Below are 19,499 nucleotides of genomic sequence, written 5' to 3'. Positions count from 1 at the left end.
CTCACCATCTCAATCGAAATTTCGCTGTCCAACTTTCACTGTCACAAGTCCAGATCATCACAGCATCAACCACGGCAGACTTGCAGGCACTTAATCACAGTCTCCACATTCGACTTAAGCTCTAGTGTATACGTAAAAGCGCAGTTGGCTATCATCAACAGTTCATGTCCCATGACATCCCATCCCCTTAACTTCGAGCAGGCACTCATGGAGTGGCCTTGCTCATGCTGATCAAACGCTTCACACCGACCTGGGATAAGACATTAGTACATAGTAAGTAAAGTGTTGTAGCAGCGAACTTACCATCCAGTTACCGCATTCATCAGTCTTGTCCCGCTGAATCTCGACTTGGATCTTGTGAGCAACCTCATAATTCTTCTGCTCAATAGCCTCGCCCAAAGCACAAAGTTGATCGATTGTGTCAGGCTTGACCAGCTCCTCGTTGTTCAAGTGATCAAACAAAAGATTGAGGCGCTTTTGAGTATCCTTGACCTGCGCAGCAAAGGATGAAGGCGCGCGAGAAGCTACACGCTGCATATCCGAGCTGAGGACATCGACCAGTCGCTGGGCGTGAGCTGGAATGTGCGACCTGTCACCAGCTGGGTGTCTGGCCTTGGGCGGGGCAGCCGCCTTGGGGGGAGGAGGGGTCGGTTGAGCTCTGGCAGCAGGCGGGGGCCCGTTGGAAGGAGGAGGGCCAGTGGGCGGCCTCGAGGCTGCTGTAGGCGGGGCTCCGTACGGCGAAGCCGCGTACTGGTTTGACGGTGTGCTCTGCTGGGGCGGCGGCGCATAAGGGTTTCTCGGGGGAGGCTGGCTTCCGGGAGGTGGCATAGAGGACCCCAGGGGGGGCTGGCTTGCTTGCGGCTGGGCCGAGGGAGCGGGCGCGTAGCGGTTAGAGGGGGCAGGGCCAGATGGAGGAGGGTTGTATGGCGAGGCAGTGCGAGGCATGGTAGGTGGCGGCATCGCGCCAGGCTGAGGGGGCGGAGGAGCGTATGCGTTCGATGCCGATGATGTTGGCCTAGGCGGGGCCTGGAAAGTCTGGGGAGGTCCGGCCAGAGGAGACGTGACACGAGGCGGGGCAGGGCCCTTGGGCGGCGGAGGAGGAGGCGTTGAACCAGTGCGTCCGTACGGGCTCTGAGGCGGGGGACCCGGTTGGTTAGGTTGCTGAGAGAACGGCGAAGAGATTGGAGCGACGCTAGGAGTGGTCTTTCTTGGAGGAGGTGCTTTGGCAACCAGAGGTACATCATTCCAACTCTCCTTGGGGCGGAAGGACGTAGTGGGCGTGGAGTTACGCGGCGGCGGCGGCACCGAGCCGAAGTTTGAGGGAGGTGGTCCATAGCCCGAGGGTGCCTGGTAGGCCGGCTGGGCGACGGGAGGCTGGTAGCCTTGGCTCGGGGCGTAGGGCGACTGGCCGGCAGGCGTGTAACCACCGATTGCCGGGGCAGCCGGGGCATACGGGTTCGACGCAGCTGCCGGTCCGGTTGCTGCCACGAGAGCCGGCCCCGTTGGTGCGTACGGGCTAGCACCGACAGGAGTCTGAGCAGGGGCAGTGGGCTGGTAGGACTGATAACCGGGGGTGGCCCGGGGATTGGCCGCCGCAGGAGGCTGTCCCGGACGACGTCCAGCAGCCGGCGCCTTTGGTGCAGCCTGCGAGACGGCGGCCTTGCCCGTAGCCCGTGCCAAACGCTCCCTCGCCAGCTGCGCCTCAGGGTACTCCTTGGGTAGCAAGTCCAGGTATTTCTGGGCAACTGCGAGTTGACCGTGGGCGGCAATGATTTCGGCGTACTCAGTGTACTTCTCGTACAAAGCTGACAGCTTCCAGTCGGCAGATTGCTCCTTTCCAGAGTCCTGGAACTTTGTGACTTGACGGAAGATGGTCACCTTCTCGATGAAGTGCTGAAGTGATCGAGCGTGCACAGAGAACGTCGAATCATCGCTAGGTTCCTGCATGCCAGCCTGCTCGGCCTCCTCAAGCTCTGTGATCCAGATGGAAACGACCTTCTCGAGCTTTGACCCAACGAGGAAACAGAAAGAAGCATCCTTGCGTGAGCCGTTCTCGAGGATACGGTCGCCAAGAGCCTCGCAGAGATCGGGGAACTCTTTGGGGTCAGAGAACGTGCAAAGAATGGCCATTGACTCCTTCCAGTTCTCGAGGTCGGCGTTGTAGACAACATCCCACAGGTTCTTGGCAATAACTGATCCGAGCAAGCGAACGTAGCTTGGGACACCGTCCTTGCTGGCCAAATAGGCACTCTGCACCTTGTCCACCAGCTCCTGCCCACCGCAGTTGGCAATGAGGAAAGCATCTGCCCAACGCTCTTCCTTGAGGGAGATCTCAGTGGCCTTTGCAAAGTTTCCAAGCATCAAAGCCTTGGTGATGGACTTCTCCACAGTGGTATCCGTGTCGGCCAGCAGGTGGAAAGGACTGTCCGTCTTGGCGCCCTTGGTCGCAGAGAGATTCGACAAGAAGTCTTCTTCCCCTTCTCCGTCGGCCTCGCCCCACATGTTGTCGGGCTTCTCTGCCTCCTTCGTGTCCTCCTCCTTGTCAGCCGCAGCATCCTCAGGCTTCGCCTCTTCTTTGCCCGAGACTCCGTTGGTGATCTCTTCCTCGTTGAATCCGAGGTACTCAACAATACGCTTCCGCGGATTCTCGCCAGTAAGAGTTTCCATCACAAGCCAGTCCGCCTTCTCCTCCTCGGTCTTAGCCTGTTCCTTACGGGACTCGCAGAGACCGACAATATCGCCTGACTGCAGAGACTCCTCGAACTTTTCCGTGGAGGTACCGATGGACGAGTCAACAGAGAACTGGGAGATGGAGATCTTGGTGGACTTTTGCTGGGCATTTTGCTTGAAAATGACAAGCTTTCCGCCAAAGCCAAAGGTAGCTCCCACTGGACGCTCGAACCACTTGGGGGCTTGGCTCAAAGAGAACGACGCTCCCTGAGGCTGCGTCTGAGCACTGGTAAAGAAGTCTTCACCATCGAGATTGTTGTTGGTAGCGGCCTGCGTGTTCGTAGGGTTGGTGTTCTGAAGGGTCTGGACGGTGATCTTGCCGTCAAAACCAGCAGTGGCAGAAAGATTGGGGTTGGCGGGGTTGAATCGAGTGAGAAAGGTCCAGTTTGTAACTTCAGGGAACTCTCCCAGTCTCTCTCCCGTTTGAGGGTTCCACACCAGAGTCCTGTTATCTTTGCCGCAAGAAAGCAGCAAATCGCTGTCCTGCTGGCACCAAGACAGGGAAAGGATACCCTGCTCGTGTCCCTGAAGCGTCCTCTCGGGCGCATTGGCATTTCTGAGATCCCACAGGAAAATGACGGGAGCAGTATCGTCGTGAGTGGCGGTCAGGAGCTTCGTCGAGTTGTTGGGATCCCACGCAATGGCGCTGACGGGCTTCCTGTTGTTGTTCAGGGTCAAAGAAGCCTTCTTGGTCTTCAAATCCCAAACAGTGACGAAACCGCCAGAGCCTCCGGTGGCGAGAATGTGCGCAACCTTGCGGTTCCATGCGACAACTTCCAGGTCGTCAGCGCGAGCAGCGGCGGTTCCCAGTCGGAATGGGTTCTCCACATCGTTGATGTCGTAAACGAACAATTCTCCCTTTGCGCCGGCGGTCGCAAGAATATTCGGTCGGAGGGAGTTGAACTGGAGGGACTTGATCGCACCGGTGTGCTTCGTTGTGCGGGACATGAAGGCATCCTCGGCTCCGTCGATGAGCTTCTCGGCATCCCACAAGTCGAGAGAGCCATTTTCGAGGGCACCTGCGATGATACCCCTCGGGTGGTCGGAATCGGCCGGTCCCCAAGCAAGGTCATAGAATCTAAGTGTCGTGAGCCAAGATGTCTGATTGGTAGTGCGGCAGCAGAGCCTACCTCGAGTCGGTGCTGATGCTAGCTATGGGCTGCAGCTCGAGGCCTTGGTCTTGGTTGTCAAGGTTGAGGTCCCACAGCTCCAGCTTGGTCTCATCAGAAAAGTCGGCATCGACAGCTCCAGCCCTAGTGCCGGTGATCAAAAGAGGCTTCGACGGGTCGGGGGACCAGGCGAACGCCGCGGTCCTTGGGATCTCGCGGAGGCGGACCATGATTGCGAGAATCACTCAGTCCCCAGGACTGCACTCGGAGGGAGGGGGGAGACGTTGCTATAAGGGAAATCGGCCAGTCTGAGAAAGACAAATCTAGCTGCGAATTGGCATTGGTTGACGTGACAGTGACAAGAAGATCTGGCGAGGAAAGCCGAGATTCTCTGGAGTTGAGAAAAGTAAAACCAAGCCTTATGGGAGAGGTGGCTATTAGTCGTTGAAGCGGTAGTGTCACAGTGCACGCTGGCCCTTAGGGAAATATGATGCCAGATTGCAGCCCCATCCCAAGCTCTCCAAGGCCTAAATCGCAGCCATCCATGCCCCCCTAGCACTGGACCGTGCACCTCTCAACTGGCCCAAGCAGGAAAAGTAGCGTCACGTGCATCGTCATCACAGCAGGGAGAATGGAAGGCGCAGAGCAGCGGCGGGACATGGAATCCATTACATAAGCGGCCATATTCACGATGCATCTTCTTTCATCGGAAATTCCATGCATCCTCAATCAAGATGAGAAAGTATAGAGGTACAGAAATAAGCCTGTAGAAGTAGGTATCTCCGGCAGAAGATGATGAGGTAGGTTTCCAAAGTCGATGTTGAAGGTGGGTATACCTCAAGATACCTTACATCAGTGGAGGGGAAGAAAACAGCAATTGTCGTTGAGTGTGGCTTACGTAACTGAAAGCTAAGACACCCAAAGACCAACGGCACAGCTCCAAGTAGCTAAAATCCACTTCAGCCAATAGAGACTTACAACAGCTCTTGCGCAGAATCTCCACTTACTATCAGAAAGATTCACTCCATTATCACTTAGCCGCGCTCATTCTCGAGGTATTGCTGCGCAGGTCCACGAACTCAACCATCGCCAAACGACTAAAATCTGGGTCAAGATGACGGACGCTGCGCGCTGGAAGTCGACCGTCTTCGTTGGTGGACTGGCCTCCATAGTGACGGCCGCCAACGTTCACGATGCATTCATCCCCTTTGGAGAAATTGCCGATGTGTCGCTACCGAAGAACGACAAGCCAAACTCAACAGATCCTCACCGTGGCTTCGCTTATGTTGAGTATGAAGATACGGAGGACGCGAAAGAAGCCATCGACAACATGGATCAGTCAGAATTCTTCGGGCGAGTCATCAAGGTGTCAGCCGCCAAAGTTCCCAAGAGCGCAGACGAGGGCTTGGGCAGCAAGAAGGCAGTCTGGGAACAGGTCAGTCATTCCTTGAATATATGTCTCACATCTTTTGTTCGCGGTTCTCACTACTTCTTATCTTCTTCTTTCTTTACTCTAAATTCCATCACTCTGCTACTATGTCTCTCCTCTGATTCATATTCCTACCTCATCGAGCTTTAAACAACGTACTAACATCCATCATAGGAGGGATGGCTGGCAGAGCATGCTGTTGGAGAGGAGGATGGATTGGCAACAGACCAGGGCACAGCACAGATTGAGATGCGTGGGGATGACCCCATGCAAGGTTTGGAGGGGCTCGATGTCGCGGGACCACGACCAGAGTGAAGATGAGTTGGCGTGGACGAAGGCGACTGAAGCCTGTTTGAATTACATAGCGACGGCGTTCACATGGATTTACTGAGATATAAAAGGGGCACGGCTTTTCTCTAATACTCGAGGCGGAGAAGCACAATGAGAAAGGAAATGAAAGCAGCGTCTCTGGTGCCTTTTGATCTGTCTTTGTCGTAGACTTATACAAACTGATCCTCCCTAATAACACACGAGCGCCATGGTCAACCGTTCTCCCGTCGTCCTCATAACCTTCGCTTAGTGGTGCTCCTCTCCGTGGCCGGCGTCGGCGGCAGACTTGCCCTGGCGCTTGAGACGGATGGTCTTGTCGGTCATGAAGTGACGTCCGACAGAGTAGGTGGCAGCGGCCAGAGCGAAGCCAACGACGACACCTGTATGCCGTCAACAACAATTTGACGTAACCTTGAATGTCTAATGACGTACCGAGGGGGATCAGTTCGGGGGGGATCTGGCGGAGCTTGCGCAGTCTCTGGGAGACGGTGTGGCCTGGAATCAACAATATCAGCTCCTGTTAGCCATTTCGCAATACCACAGTTTATCGTCGAGATCGGTATCCGATATCGCGGGAGCGTTCAATGGCTGGGGGCGGGTTTCGACGTACCGACTTGGTCCTCGGCCTAAGGGGAGATGTGAGAATTAGCGATTGCGCTCATCCGGGCCGGCGAAATTTCAACATACGGGAACGGGGGACATCATGCGCAGAGTCGGGCGGAAAGCGCGGAGACCGAGAGTAGGACGCATTTTGGCGATTTTGTTTTTTTCTGAAGAGGGGAGATTTTTCGGTCCTGTCGGTACGGCGGGAGGGAGCGTAGTTGATCGGGATTGGATCTCAAAATGAGTGTTTAGAAGTTGGACTGGACTTCCATCGGTCTGGTCTGATGTTGGACTGGAGCTCGGCCCACCTTTCTAATGCCTGAGGCCCGATTGGCCATCTTCAGGCATCCACCCGTTCTCGCCCGTCACCACCTGATTCTCGATGCAGGAACGACCATTCAATTGCTCTCAAAGCATCAACACCGATCGCACGCCGTTGCCCACTCGACCCCATCACCAGATCCGACTCCCAGTCAATTGAACTCGCAAGCCGCCAAAATGTCCGACGATCAGGAGCTCGTTACCAAGCCCTTCAAGTTCGTTACCGGTACGCTGAAGAAATATCCCTCTCCAAAGTATGGTCTGATCTTTTTTCCGAGGCTAACTGATGACCACTATAGCCGGTATGAACCCTCCGCCCGAACCACCGAAACCCGCGATAGCGTCACCTCAATTGAGAGCGGGAATGATGAGCGACGTGAACCTAACATGAGCTTGAATAGGCACCGATGCCCGCTACCCGAACATGAACCAGACCAAGCACTGCTGGCAGAACTACGTCGACTACCACAAGTGCATCAACGCCAAGGGCGAGGACTTCGCCCCTTGCCGCCAGGTCCGGACCGTCCGCGAGTTCTGTTGAAAATTGAAAGAAACTAACAAGTCGCAGTTCTGGCTCGGCTACCGCTCTCTGTGCCCCTCTGGCTGGTACACCCGCTGGGACGAGCAGAGAGGTCAGCACTCCGTCCGTATATCAGAAGCACGCATACTAACACATGACAGAGGCCGGCAACTTCCCCGTCAAGCTCGACGCATAAGCAAATTTGGACTCTGTTGTGAGCAGGTTAGACGGAGGAGCCGGGCGACTGTATTACTTCAAGATGGATCGAGACCTCAAATAGAGCATTGGAGGACGTGTCGTGCGATGACGCTGATGACGCTCCAGGGCGCCGAATATGATTTCGTGAAAACTATCTGTAGTGTCCGCCCATTTGATCATTTGTACAAAAACTTGAACCTTGATACCGTTCCTTTAACCCCGCTGACCAGAAACTCCGTGCGCTCCCCTTTGCCGTTATAATTCTTACGCAAGCTAAGCAGTGTGATGAAGATGGTAGAAGAAGCAAAGTGAAGAGGCGATGAGAAGCGATGCGACTCGTCAGCTCACTTCTTCTTGCTCTTGACTTCATCCTCATCAGAACTCATAAACTCATCGTCCTCATCGAATCCAAAGAACGTTCTCGGCTTATCCTTGGGCGCCTTTGCCGGTTCCGATGGCGGTGTTGACTCTTTCGAACTGCCAACTTCCTCATCACCCTCATCCTCACTCATTTCCTCCTCCGTCTCCTCTGATCCTGTCGATCCTTGCGAAGTACCGAGAAGATTATCCTTATACTTCCCGGCTTTCATGGCAGCAAGTACCGCTTCGCGGGTTCTCTCGTTAGACTCTTCTTTGTCCTCAACCCACTTTCCGTCGAGGCGACCCTTGCTGCCGTTCTTGATCTCGTCCTCGCGTTTCTCTGCAAGCTCAACGATCTGCTCCCATCTTTCGCGACGCTTCTCTTTCTCCTTCTTCTCCATCTCTGGCTTGATGGCGAGGTACTCCGCCAGAGCCTTGGCCTCGGTGACGGTCCGCAAACGTCTACCGTCAAGGTTTCGGCTTGAGTTGTTGGCATCTCCCTGATTTCGCTTCTTCTTTGAGGACATGCGACCACCAGCGGCTCGAAGCTGGGACCCAAAACCACCCTTGCCACCGCAAAGCGGTACTGAAAGTCGCAAAGAAACAAAGTCATCATCGATGGATGACAGAAGATCAGACACTGGTTTGGTAGAAGAAGCTGACAGCTCTTTGTTGGAGACGGTCGTCAGGATAAGGCGGTTATCTGTGGCGGGCAGTCGCTCGTCAAGCTGTTGTCGCAAGTCGCATAGGGTCGTCGTCGAGGAAACAGGCAGTACCAGTGTCGATGGTAGGCCCAACCCAGCAAAGGTGCTGATGAATACGTTGACGTTTTTGACAGCCATTTTGAAGTCGGAAATGCTTTACGTCCGTAGCCGAAGAATTTGATTTCTTGATTTGCGCCGACGCAATAATAAGTCGATGTGCAAGTGACGATGTCGAGGCGGGACAAGGACGCGAAGTGGCAGACACATGTTCAGTGTTTGGTTACAACGATGAATTATGAGATGGGTGCGGCTTATCGCAGATACCTAGCTACTGGGTGAGGCGCAGCACCCTGAGGAAGTGTGGCGGGTCTTGAGGATACATCGACTTATCGCTAGGCGTTATCTACACGTGATGACTCTGTGCGCCATTAGAGCGCCCCACACTTCGTCCGTTCCGCGTAGGGTTGACGCCCACTAGGCTATTCTACCTTCCCACGACGAATTTCGAAACTTTTTGTTAGTTCTCGACAGCGCTCGATCAGACATCCCACTCATCGACCAGCAGCGACCACGACAACCGCCACGATGTTGATCCCCAAGGCCGACCGCAAGAAGATCCACGAGGTTAGATTTACAATTTTCAGACGTGCTGAAAAATTGGGAGGATAGCGATTGCTGACGACGAAAATTACAGTACCTCTTCCGTGAGGGTGTCCTCGTCGCGAAGAAGGACTTCAACCTCCCCAAGCACCCCGACATCGACACCAAGAACCTGTTCGTCGTCAAGGCCTGCCAGTCGCTCACCTCCCGCGGCTATGTCAAGACCCAGTTCTCGTGGCAGTACTACTACTACACCCTGACCCCCGAGGGTCTCGACTACCTCCGCGAGTGGCTTCACCTTCCCGCCGAGATTGTCCCCGCCACCCACATCAAGCAGCAGCGCTCCCACGCTCCCCCCCGCGGCATGCTCGGCGAGGGCGAGCGCGAGAGAAGACCCTTCGGCGGCCGTGGCCGTGGAGGTGACCGTGGTGACCGTGAGGGTGGCTACCGCCGCCGTGATGCTGGCGAGGGCGGCAAGGAGGGTGGTGCCCCTGGTGGATTCGAGCCCCAATTGTGAGCCTCAACCCCTCGAATGCTTTGCGCACATGTCGATACTGCGCACAGCAAGGGTTGGAACATCTTTTTGCTAATACATGTTATAGCCGTGGTGGCTTTGGCCGTGGCCGTGGCGCCGCTCCCCCCTCGTAAGAGGATTCTTTCCTATCGGCTTTTACTCTCGAGACGCATTGGCAGAAACAAAAAGGCACCGACATGTACTCTAAAAAGTGGATGGCCGGAACAGTCGCGCGTCTGTTAACGTCACAGACAACGGGGGAAACATCGTGGGAGTTTGGAGGTTAGATCCTCGGAAATCGTTTGCATCAAAAGGTCATGAATTGCAGCCTGCGGCTTTGTGCCGTTTCCTCCAAACTGTGAAACGTCCTTTTGTCCTTCTTACCACGCTGTGATGAGCAAGCAGTGTCTGCCGGCTAGCACGTGGGGTGGTGCTGAAGTTGCGAGAGGCCACGTTCAAGACCCCTTCTGCATGTCGAGGGCAGGCAAAGATGAGAAAAAAGAAATGAGAACATGCGCAAAGCATTTCTCAAGTCGAGGATGGACGAGAAAGGGGTCCGTCTATGAAGGAATGTTGAGAGCCTGGGGTAAGCGCCGACGCACGTAGGATAGCTTCAGCAGGCTTCGCACGAATAACGTATGGTTCCAGACATGAATGCGCTTTACCTGTGGCGCCGCAGCCCCTTCTGTGCAAAGAAGCAATGCGTGATGTTCCCTTGCCTTAGCGAATATGCGTGATAGCCTCAAAAGTTGAACGGGATGGCCAGTTGAAGGAATCCCGAGGCGGGTAAGTAGGGTCGTTGAGAAGTGGCGGTGACTGCGTAAATCTCATGACTGCAAGGTTCCTAGACGCCGAATGGGCGAGAGTCTGTATTGTGCCCCCCCCCCCCCCCGGCGTAAGGTCGGAACTCAAGCACCCTCTCCACACTTTTGTAAATGCTATCTGGTTGTGCGTCTTTGTCTCAGCAAGTGAGATGTGTTGCATTGGCTCAGAAGAGACCAGGACGCCTTCCTCAACGTCTTGCCCTGCCTTTGGGTGCCATTGCTCGTTCAGGAAGAGGGTAGGGTTCATCCCCCCTCCCCCTCACTCCTACGCACCTGGCCTACTTTCTGCACCTGTGCCAGCTTCCGGACGCGGTTACCTCGATATCCCCGAGCCGTGGTATGAGAAAGGAAGAGAAGGTCCTGGGCATGAGTACTTGCCATGAAAGTCACCTCACCCAATCGATGTCTTGTCTAACCCGACCCGATCTCATTTACACACAGCTTCACCACACCATCAGCGGCAGAACATCTTCTAATCTCGGGAGCTGCAAGAACGTCGTCTCAACGCTAGCCGCGCGAGCAAAGACGGACATCTTATTATGCCCCAGCACCTTGTGGTGCAGGTCAATAATCAGAGACACGATTAAGCTATGAGCCACCAAACGCAAATCAAGCCCAACTTCAGGGTGATAGAGACTCAGAATCATATCAGAGCATCCAACGACCCATCCTACTATCTTCGCACCAACCCGGTACGTAAGTCAACTGCATGTGGAGGCAGCGTCTCCACGCCAAGGGCTGGCGCTACAAGGCCAGCAAACCGGGGAACAACCGGCGAGGGGGGGGGCACTCCAAGGATAGCGCGTGGAGAGAGAATCGCGGGCGCGCATACCTATCAGCAGGAACCTGGACGCCGGGCAAGGTCGAGACGAGTAGACTACGGTAAGTTCATGTCATGTGCCATGGGGTGTTACCACGCTCCCACTCTCCTTGGCCCGGCTTTGGGAATGTTTTGTTGAGGTAGTGTGCTAGGGGAAGAGTACCGGATGTGCAAGATAAGCACTGCGGCGGTGTTCAAGTGGACCTCCTGGCGGGAAAGAAAAGAAGAGATGGTGTTGTTGATGGTGGGAGTGGTGTTGTCACTGTCTGGTTTACACACTTACAATTCGAGACCAGGACTTCTTGCACGCTCCCCGCTCTCCAATTTGGATGCAGCTCGCTAGCTCTCGCTTCTCTGAGTGGCTCGATGATAGTGTCTCATCCCCGTTCAATGGGATGAGCTAGACAGCTGGACTGTCTGGCGATTGTTGGAAGCTCGTTCGTAGACGTGTTGTCATGGCCTTGTCCCCCCCTCACTCTTCGATTCTTCTCCTGCTTTTCGATTATTCCTAGAGCCATTGCCTCCCGACTTTCCCGCGCTTGGAAATCTGGTTGCTGGTGGCAGCCCTGCCCTGCGTGATGACGCCAGGTTTGCAGCAATAACTCCGCTGAAAGTCTGGGGGCGGGGCAATTTTTGGACGGACAGGGGGGTTTAGACTTTGCTCAGCTCTGTGGTCTGCCAACAGCTCCGGTCTTTCTCAGGTGCTTTTCATCCTCACCGATCAATGTTTGGCCAGGCCAGGCTGGGGTCTTTCTCGAGGCGTGGGATGCCGTCTCGTGTATGTACCATCATTTGTTGGCCGAGTGGCGCGTCGATGTGGTCGAGGATGCGTCTGCGGACGCGGGATGCAGCTACCTACGCCAACATGCCGGATGGCACCACACGAATGAATAGGTACATGAGCTCGGTGTAGCCATCGAAGCTCGCCGATTTGAGCGTACAATGCGAGTCTAAGGGAGGATTTAGATGTAAGTACCCTGACCTCAGACACGCCAGCCAACAACGCCTTGGACCCTGGTCCCATCCTCGTCCCAAGATGCGCCCATTCCCCGCGCTGCTCGAAGGAGGCCTTATATAAAGCTACCCATTCCACCTCTTGGAGCTTCACATAGAAGCACCAAATCAAGCTTCCCCTCACCTCGCCTGTCCTCCAGTGAGTCTCACGTGTACGTTGTTAGCTGCCGTCGTTTCTCTGCTCCCCCTATAACACAGGCTGAACTTCATTTATTCTCTTAACATCCGCTAACTGAGCATCAAGATACGATAGCACACCTATCTTCATCAGAGCACAAGTCAAAAACCTTTCAACATGTCGAACCTTCCCAAGCAGATGAAGGCTCTCCGGTATGGCCCCCCTTTCTCAACTATGAATAATCATCGGGTCAGCGTGGCAGTTCACGCAACTTTGGTCGCTGGACGATCTACCCCTCCATTGGCGCTAAGCTGACCCCTCATCCAGCTACGAGAAGCCCGAGGATTGGTCAATTGTCCAAGTTCCTCTTCCAGAGCTTCGGGAGAACGATGTTCTGGTCAAAGTTAGAGCTTGTGGTGTTTGTGGTACTGGTGAGTGAACTGTCGTCTCTCGTGTACCATTGCATACGCTGTGCAAGTCGAGAGTGATCTTTTGCAATGATCTGTACGACTAACCCGGACGCCACAGACTTGGTAAAACCTCCCGAACCTCACGGCCTCCAGTCATGCCTCGAGCAACGTAGCTAATATCACTTATAGCACATTCACGAGGGAGAGTTCATTGCAAAGTTCCCCTTGATTCCTGGCCATGAGACTGTTGGTGTCGTTGCCGCCGTTGGACCTGTAAGCAAAGCTATTGTCCACAACTCCTGACGGAATGACTGCTAACATGAAAGCACAGAAAGTCAAGGACTTCAAGGTTGGCGACCGTGTTGCTGCCGACAACAGCGAGCTCTGCAACGAGTGCTTCTACTGCCGACGTGGAGAGCTTTTGCTCTGCGAGCACGTATGCCCGACCCCACTTAACCACTTATATGGACGGATATTGAAGTAACACCTTTTTTGCAGTTTGAGGCTCACGGTGTCACAATGAACGGTGGTTTCGCCGAGTACTGCGCGTACCCTGCCGGCAAGGTCTTCAAGATCCACAACCTTAACGATGTCGATGCCACTCTTCTCGAGCCCGCCTCCTGCGCCTGCCACGGTCTGGACAAGATTCGGCCCCGCCTCGGATCAAGCGTCCTCATGTTCGGCGCCGGCCCCACCGGTCTTGTGAGTTCACTTCGGCCGGGATATTACACCCTGCACCCTGTGCGCCAATGACTGATCGATGCACCACGATATAGATGCTTGCTCAACTCATGCGCCACAACGGTGGTTGCAATGTCACCATCGCGGCCCCTCAAGGTCTGAAGATGGACCTCGCTCGCAGCTTGGATGCTGCCGATAACTACATTGAGCTGTCCCGCTCCGATCCCCAGGTCCAGTTCACCCAGCTCCAGAAGGATCACCCGTACGGCTTTGACGTCGTCGTTGAGGCTACCGGCTCCGTCAAGATTCTCGAGGATGCCATCAACTACGTCCGCCGCGGTGGCAAGCTCGTCGTCTACGGGTAAGGTAGCAAAGCGCCGTTTTAGCGTACATGGTTGCTGATGTGTCAAAAAATAGTGTCTACAGCAGCTCTGCTCGTGTATCATGGCCCCCCTCCAAGATTTTCGGTGACGAGATCACAATCCTCGGCTCCTTCTCCGAGACCTACATGTTCCGTACGTATCAAACTCTGTACCTGCTGCTTGAGTAGGCACTCCAGCCCAGTCATACTAACACTCGCGCAGCCGCCACCATTGACTACCTTGACTCGGGCAAGGTCAAGACCAAGGGTATCGTCAACAAGACGTTCAAGCTGGAGCAGTTCGGCGAGGCTCTCGAGTCCATCAAGAACAAGAGCGCCATCAAGGCCGCGATTGTTTTCGATGACGCTACTGGAGTGTAAGGGCTCTCTGTGCCGCAACGCAAGCATGACAGAACAGACTGGTTTCTCTCTCCCCTTTAGTCACTCTCTCCCCGAGTATGAAGTTGTCTTTGACTGTTCGTTGTTGTTTAAAAACAAAAAGTGTCTGCTTGGCTCATCTCATTTCGTTACTTAGACAAGCATCGGATCGGAGCCAGAAGCTGGTGGGACGGCTGTAGGGAAAGACGGCGGTTGGCGAATAGCGAACTTGAAAAAAAGTGGTCGGCGGCGCACAAGAGGTGTTGTTTGAATGGTTGATGACTTTGATGACGACTTTGGGATCAGGTGGTTGAGGAATTGGTTGAGGTTAGCGTAGGGCGGCTCGGCGGTTGCGGAGTTTTGAGAGGTGAGTGAATCCGAGAAACCAAAAAAAGAAAAAAGGCACCCTCAATGGGTTTGAGGGACAGAGAGAAACTTGTTCTTGTTCTGTTAGTCTTGTTCCTTACCCAGTTTTCCGGCTCGACAATAAAAGAGCGATGAATCACCACGAGTTCCCGTTCGATTCCAGACCTGAGTCCGGAAACGTATTCGTGTGCCTTGGACTGGAATGTTTTGGTTTACGCAGGCCCAAATTATTCCTTCTCATCTCGATTTCCCGAGCAAGACCTACCTTACCACAGATGATCTACGCAGTCTTTACTCCGCATCATTCATCCGACGCACATGGGACCGAAGCCTATTCCCGTTTCTTCTCACTCGTAACCTCGCTGCCTCTCCGCACTTCCTTCACATTAGCTGGGCAAATTCATCCACCCCCCCCCCCTTCCCCCGCCCTCGCGATACAACCACATCCTTACTAAAAAGAGGGTTGAGTTTACGACTGCCGGGGAACGCATCGCCAATCAGTAAACATCCCGCACCTTCTTCTCGTTCACCTCCACACCAAACGTCCCTCGGTGAAAAGGCTAGAGCACATGCCAAACTTCACCTTCTTTCTTCCCAACGTTGCGTACCGAGATTGATGCTTTACCCGCTCCCCGCATTAGCAGCTTTCAAGCATTAATCTGCAAAACGTGTTTTAACCCTCTTGGCTGACTCCTTTTCCCCCAACGTAAACATTTCGAGTCAGCCTCGGGGAGGTATCAGCGAGGTGGGCAGTGTTCACAGCGCCCTCTTTATCCACTTAGGTTCGAGTACTTTCTGGAACGTGACAAAAAAAAGGGATCTGGCTGGCAGATGTTGCGCCGCTGACACATGCGGGTCGGGAAAGAATAAGTCAAGTATGCGAGATAGCGAGAGAGAGAAAGAGCTGAGGCTGAGACTGAGACTCTACGTGCCGCCAGCCCGGCGCAGGTCTCGTCCCCGGACTCTCTTCCACTTTTTCTTTTGAGTTGAAGGTGGGAGGGATAGAAGGGCAGGTAAGCGCTCAATGCTTCCCGAAACGGGACGTCCAAGCGAAATGGAAACCAAATAAGAAGCATTCACTCGCATTGCGGGATCCGCCGTCGAAAAAAGCTGTGCGAATGCGGGTGCGGGTGCGTTGCGTTGTGTGCGTGAGCTATCCTGCTTCTGAGCCGTGATGAAAACCCTCGCACTCCATTGGTGTTTCACCGCACAGGGAATTGCCGTTTTGAGGAGGGGGGACAAGACTCCAGGTAGAGGAGGATCGGTGGGTTGATCGATCTGTCATACACGCAGGGGTGTTATCCGAAGTGTTGGGCTCACCGAATAGCAACCATTCTTCGTCTGATGGACTGGCCGTTCTAAACCCCCTGAGGCCTTGTCAAGTTTTGGACGGGGTGTGGCAGGGTAGCAAGCTATGCGAAGAGCTATGCGAACTGCGTTGTGGCGGTGGGTTCTGTTGGAGACGAGACTCAGGTTCCGAGGCAGTTGTGGCAGCTCAATAGCACATGGCATGGCAGCTCAAGCTGCATGTGTTCGTTGTGACGACAGTGAGGCCGTATCTGGGTTGTGATGACCAGGATATTGGACGAGATGGCGAGCGTGTATAAAACCCAATGCTCCTCACCTTGCTTTTCCTATCAACTCATCAATCAACTTCAACTGCAATAACCAAATCTCACTTACAACAAAACCCAAACTAGCTTACTGAACGTCACCACTCCTCTAGCGCTTCCACAAATCAGCACACTAGCCAAAATGGACGCCATCACCCAGGCCATTCTCAACCGCTCCAAGCTGGAGGTGGAGCACATCAAGATCTCGCAGCCCACGGCTGAGTAAGTCATTCCTGCGCATGCAATTGGTGGCATTCTGTGACATAATCTGACTGCTGTGCGAATTACAGCACTTTTGTCATGGGAATCGTGAGCAGGGTCACAGGCACCGGACCCATGGGCGCGACAATGGCACCGATGACCGTCGACATGATGTTTAACGGCGGCTGCTTTGGCAAGCTGGATCTTCCGGAAGTCAAGACCAAGTCTGGCGGTACGGAGGTTGTCGTCAAGGACCAGCTCATCAAGATCCTCGACCGCAACGCCTTCATGGCGTTCGTCAAAGCCATCATGTGCGACGAGAGCTTGGTGTTGCGACTTGACAACGGTGACTGCACAATCAAGGCGCTCGGCCTGTCGGCCAAGGTCAAATACGCAAAGGATGTGCCCATCGTTGGCATGGGCGGCCCCAAGATCGCGCAGGTCAACTCTGCGGAGCGTGGCGGTGGTTTCGTCAACACCATGAAGGTGTACAACCCCAGCCCGTTGGAGATCAACCACGGCATAAGCAAGTTCGAGCTCCGAAGCGAAAGCGGCGAGGTGCTGGCAGAGCTGGAGGGAGACCTTACAATTGTGAAGGGCGATTTCGAGAGCACATTGCAGGGCACGCTTAAGAAGGGCGCCAAGGCATCGGACAAGGCAAGAATGGTCGGCACGGGAACAAAGGAGGCCAACTGGTGCAACGATACGATCAAGTTTATCAACTGCCAATTCTCGGTATCGCCGCAATTTGCGCAGATGCTGTAGATGTATGGAGCGAAGCGATAACCAGGTAGCTGTTCATATGTTATGACGAATGAGAATATGACAATGTTCGCAAACACCCACATATTTCCTTTGTATGATGCATTGATCTAGAATCGTCAGCAGAGAGACGATAAGCGAGCGACATACGACCAATAGTAAGCACCCAATGCCTCAAGGTTGCTGACATTTTGGCAGCTTGCATGCTATCGATTGATAGAGTGACGGCTAGAAGCAGGACAAAATGCTATCCTGGCTCTTGCTGTCTTCTCATTCAGGTTCCCTTCACTGGTCCGTCCGTAGGCAAGTGGTCCATGCCATTGGTCAGGAGAACAACCTGGTCAGGTTCAAGAAACAGCTTTTGAAGAGGACAATGACCACGGCTACGGGCACCAGCCAATGCTGCGCTGCGCTTGATCGCTTGTGGGTCCGAATGCGCAGACATTGTGTGTAAGGTAGCCCGCGAGAACGGACAAGGCAAGAATTGACGTCACGGCGGCGGTCAGGTCCGGAGCTTGAAGCTTCCTCCGAGTGGAGCTTGGGGGATACCGGTTGTCCGGGCATGGACAGCGAGGTTGAAGAGTCGGGTTTGAGGGCGTATCATGGATGCAACGAGATGCTGAAACGGCCGAGGCGGTGTGTTGTGCCAGTTGTTATCTGCTGAAGCTGCGTGGTGAAGGTCGAGGGTAGTGTAAGGTTGATGAAGATGCAAGTGTGCAACAGCAAAGGCCTGGAGCAAAGATCCAATGGCAGGTGCTTGTCATTGACGAAACGGGGATCCGCGATTACTTCCTTCCCCCACATTCGAAGTTAAGGTCGCCGGGCTTGGCGCTGGATGGCACCGACGGGACTCGGAAGGAAACGACCTGGGTGGATTGGGACCTACCTCAGGTACCTACCTTACGTGCTTACCTAGGTAGGTACGGAGTGGAACACAGGAAGGAACAAACCATCCGTCTCCCGAAGTTCCCCCCGCCGAGTGCCGGTCTCGGGGAAGTGCGACCTTGGACCGCTAGCTGCAGCTTGAGTGGTGTGCTAAGGCAGGGCAAGAGCGGGAGGGCATGCACGCTGGAGACTGGAGTGTTCCCCTGCAGGGATTCTCACAGCCGCGGTCGGCTTGGTTTTGTTTGGTTTGGCGACTTGGGTTACACTGGAGTCTGGAGCTGAGTGCTGACCCGGCAAAAAGGGCCCCCTGCTTCAGGCACTCAGCCCAGGACCCTTAAAATACGCCTCTGTTATCCATCCCTCAATAAAAAAACATTTGAAGCAGGGGTTGTCGTTAGGAAATTGCAACATTTCATGTCACCCCACAGCTGTCCAGGCTGATGATTCTGTTACCTTATGTTAGATTGACAGCGTGGCTGATCATGTTTGACGTTTCTGGGACCTTAATTACAGCAGGCTCTTTAGCAGTTCATGCATCAAGGTACCTTGCCTTAGGTTCATACTGATATGTAGTACAATAATTAGACATGGAAGCTGGCCACCTTCATCTTTTGACACGAGTACAAACCTACCTGCAAGTCAGGTAAGGAGCAGTGAACCGTGTATCGGAGTATAACTGTAAACTCATTTCTTCTCTAGAAGGTTACTATTCGGGATCAATGTTAGAGAGAGAGATACGAATCTGTGGGAAACTTGAAAGGGCACTCAGTCAGCCACCCGGCGCTTCACCAGGGATCAGCAGTTTAATCACTTTTGGTGTACTAATATGTTTGCCCTGACATACGCAGCCTGCTGATTCGCTCTCGGCTCCATGTGCTCCCAGCGTCGACTGTCGAATACGAGACCTGACAAGATTGAGATGAGAGAACATGGAACCTGGCATAATTATTAGGGAATGTCTTGGTTCGGGACACTGCTGCCGTTACATTGTTCAGTTTTAATCCCCTCCCTCGACCGAGCTCGAGTCGAAGTCGCGTCCCAGCACACAATCTCTCAGTCTCTCTTACGTAGTACTGCGGCCGGTGGCCAGGATGGATTTCTGGAGGAACGCACAGCGCGGCGCTCAGTTCAAAGACCATCACCACCGAATGCCCTTTACATGTCCGTACCGTCGTCTGATACCTCTTCTCATGTATGTGTGTATGTGCGTGTGCTCGGCGCAAATTGTCGGCTGGGACACTAAAGACGGTCAATTGCACTACCTCCAGCCGGACCTAAGCACACCAAGCTCCAAGTACCGTAGCTGACCTATTGACACCATAACCATAACAAAAACAACGAAGCCGTTGTCACTTTCACTTAGTCCGCACTTAATCTGTGGTATCGAGGTTCCCAGCTGCTGGGCCCTCCGCCTTGTCGGCGTTGCTCTAGCTCTATGGCCTCTTGTTATGTTCGTACTGCAGCATTCTACAGCTAGAACCTATCACAACAGCATAATCCCAGCATGGGTGCGTCGGACACTTCCTCTTTGCGCGCCTTATTATTACTACCTGCATCGTGAAGCCTGTCCTCTCCTGCAGCAAGTGTCATGCCGTGTCCTGTCTCGTCCCTTTGACTTACATCCACACTTGTTGGACGAGACACGCCT

General features: G+C 54.0%; 9 protein-coding genes across 9 annotated transcripts; 6 read left to right on the top strand and 3 right to left on the bottom strand.

Moving 5' to 3' along the window:
* Positions 1–205: 205 nt before the first annotated feature.
* CPAR01_15540 (WD domain-containing protein) lies at positions 206–4,069 on the bottom strand (the record flags this gene model as incomplete). The annotated part of the gene is made up of 3 exons (XM_060499788.1): positions 206–250; positions 304–3,808; positions 3,861–4,069. 3 exons carry the CDS (start codon positions 4,067–4,069, stop codon positions 206–208), a joined length of 3,759 nt encoding a protein of 1,252 aa, XP_060341364.1.
* An 884-nt stretch (positions 4,070–4,953) lies between these two features.
* CPAR01_15539 (RNA recognition domain-containing protein) lies at positions 4,954–5,583 on the top strand (the record flags this gene model as incomplete). The annotated part of the gene is made up of 2 exons (XM_060499787.1): positions 4,954–5,274; positions 5,443–5,583. The coding sequence occupies 2 exons, from the start codon at positions 4,954–4,956 to the stop codon at positions 5,581–5,583; spliced, it is 462 nt and encodes a 153-aa protein (XP_060341363.1).
* A 261-nt stretch (positions 5,584–5,844) lies between these two features.
* On the bottom strand, positions 5,845–6,348 carry CPAR01_15538 (uncharacterized protein; the record flags this gene model as incomplete). The annotated part of the gene is made up of 4 exons (XM_060499786.1): positions 5,845–5,978; positions 6,031–6,093; positions 6,209–6,224; positions 6,286–6,348. The coding sequence occupies 4 exons, from the start codon at positions 6,346–6,348 to the stop codon at positions 5,845–5,847; spliced, it is 276 nt and encodes a 91-aa protein (XP_060341362.1).
* Positions 6,349–6,699: 351 nt separating this feature from the next.
* Positions 6,700–7,238, top strand: CPAR01_15537 (cytochrome c oxidase subunit 6B; the record flags this gene model as incomplete). The annotated part of the gene is made up of 4 exons (XM_060499785.1): positions 6,700–6,748; positions 6,924–7,045; positions 7,091–7,154; positions 7,204–7,238. 4 exons carry the CDS (start codon positions 6,700–6,702, stop codon positions 7,236–7,238), a joined length of 270 nt encoding a protein of 89 aa, XP_060341361.1.
* Positions 7,239–7,584: 346 nt separating this feature from the next.
* On the bottom strand, positions 7,585–8,442 carry CPAR01_15536 (uncharacterized protein; the record flags this gene model as incomplete). Its single annotated transcript, XM_060499784.1, has 1 exon — positions 7,585–8,442. The coding sequence occupies one exon, from the start codon at positions 8,440–8,442 to the stop codon at positions 7,585–7,587; it is 858 nt and encodes a 285-aa protein (XP_060341360.1).
* A 447-nt stretch (positions 8,443–8,889) lies between these two features.
* Positions 8,890–9,552, top strand: CPAR01_15535 (plectin/S10 domain-containing protein; the record flags this gene model as incomplete). The annotated part of the gene is made up of 3 exons (XM_060499783.1): positions 8,890–8,928; positions 8,999–9,417; positions 9,507–9,552. The coding sequence occupies 3 exons, from the start codon at positions 8,890–8,892 to the stop codon at positions 9,550–9,552; spliced, it is 504 nt and encodes a 167-aa protein (XP_060341359.1).
* Positions 9,553–12,371: 2,819 nt separating this feature from the next.
* On the top strand, positions 12,372–14,027 carry CPAR01_15534 (alcohol dehydrogenase GroES-like domain-containing protein; the record flags this gene model as incomplete). The annotated part of the gene is made up of 8 exons (XM_060499782.1): positions 12,372–12,406; positions 12,522–12,597; positions 12,794–12,877; positions 12,936–13,040; positions 13,103–13,306; positions 13,381–13,646; positions 13,703–13,800; positions 13,870–14,027. The coding sequence occupies 8 exons, from the start codon at positions 12,372–12,374 to the stop codon at positions 14,025–14,027; spliced, it is 1,026 nt and encodes a 341-aa protein (XP_060341358.1).
* Positions 14,028–15,667: 1,640 nt separating this feature from the next.
* On the top strand, positions 15,668–15,892 carry CPAR01_15533 (uncharacterized protein; the record flags this gene model as incomplete). Its single annotated transcript, XM_060499781.1, has 1 exon — positions 15,668–15,892. A coding segment is annotated over one exon (225 nt), but the record flags the coding sequence as incomplete, so codon positions are not given.
* Positions 15,893–16,145: 253 nt separating this feature from the next.
* On the top strand, positions 16,146–16,969 carry CPAR01_15532 (uncharacterized protein; the record flags this gene model as incomplete). The annotated part of the gene is made up of 2 exons (XM_060499780.1): positions 16,146–16,225; positions 16,294–16,969. 2 exons carry the CDS (start codon positions 16,146–16,148, stop codon positions 16,967–16,969), a joined length of 756 nt encoding a protein of 251 aa, XP_060341356.1.
* Positions 16,970–19,499: the final 2,530 nt, after the last annotated feature.

Source organism: Colletotrichum paranaense (assembly GCF_030867605.1).
Source record: "Colletotrichum paranaense strain IMI 384185 chromosome Unknown Scaffold_20.1, whole genome shotgun sequence".
NCBI classification, from domain to species: Eukaryota; Fungi; Ascomycota; class Sordariomycetes; order Glomerellales; family Glomerellaceae; genus Colletotrichum; species Colletotrichum paranaense.
The sequence above is the reverse complement of the archived record's forward strand: the minus strand, read 5'-3'. Positions and strand labels throughout refer to the sequence as shown.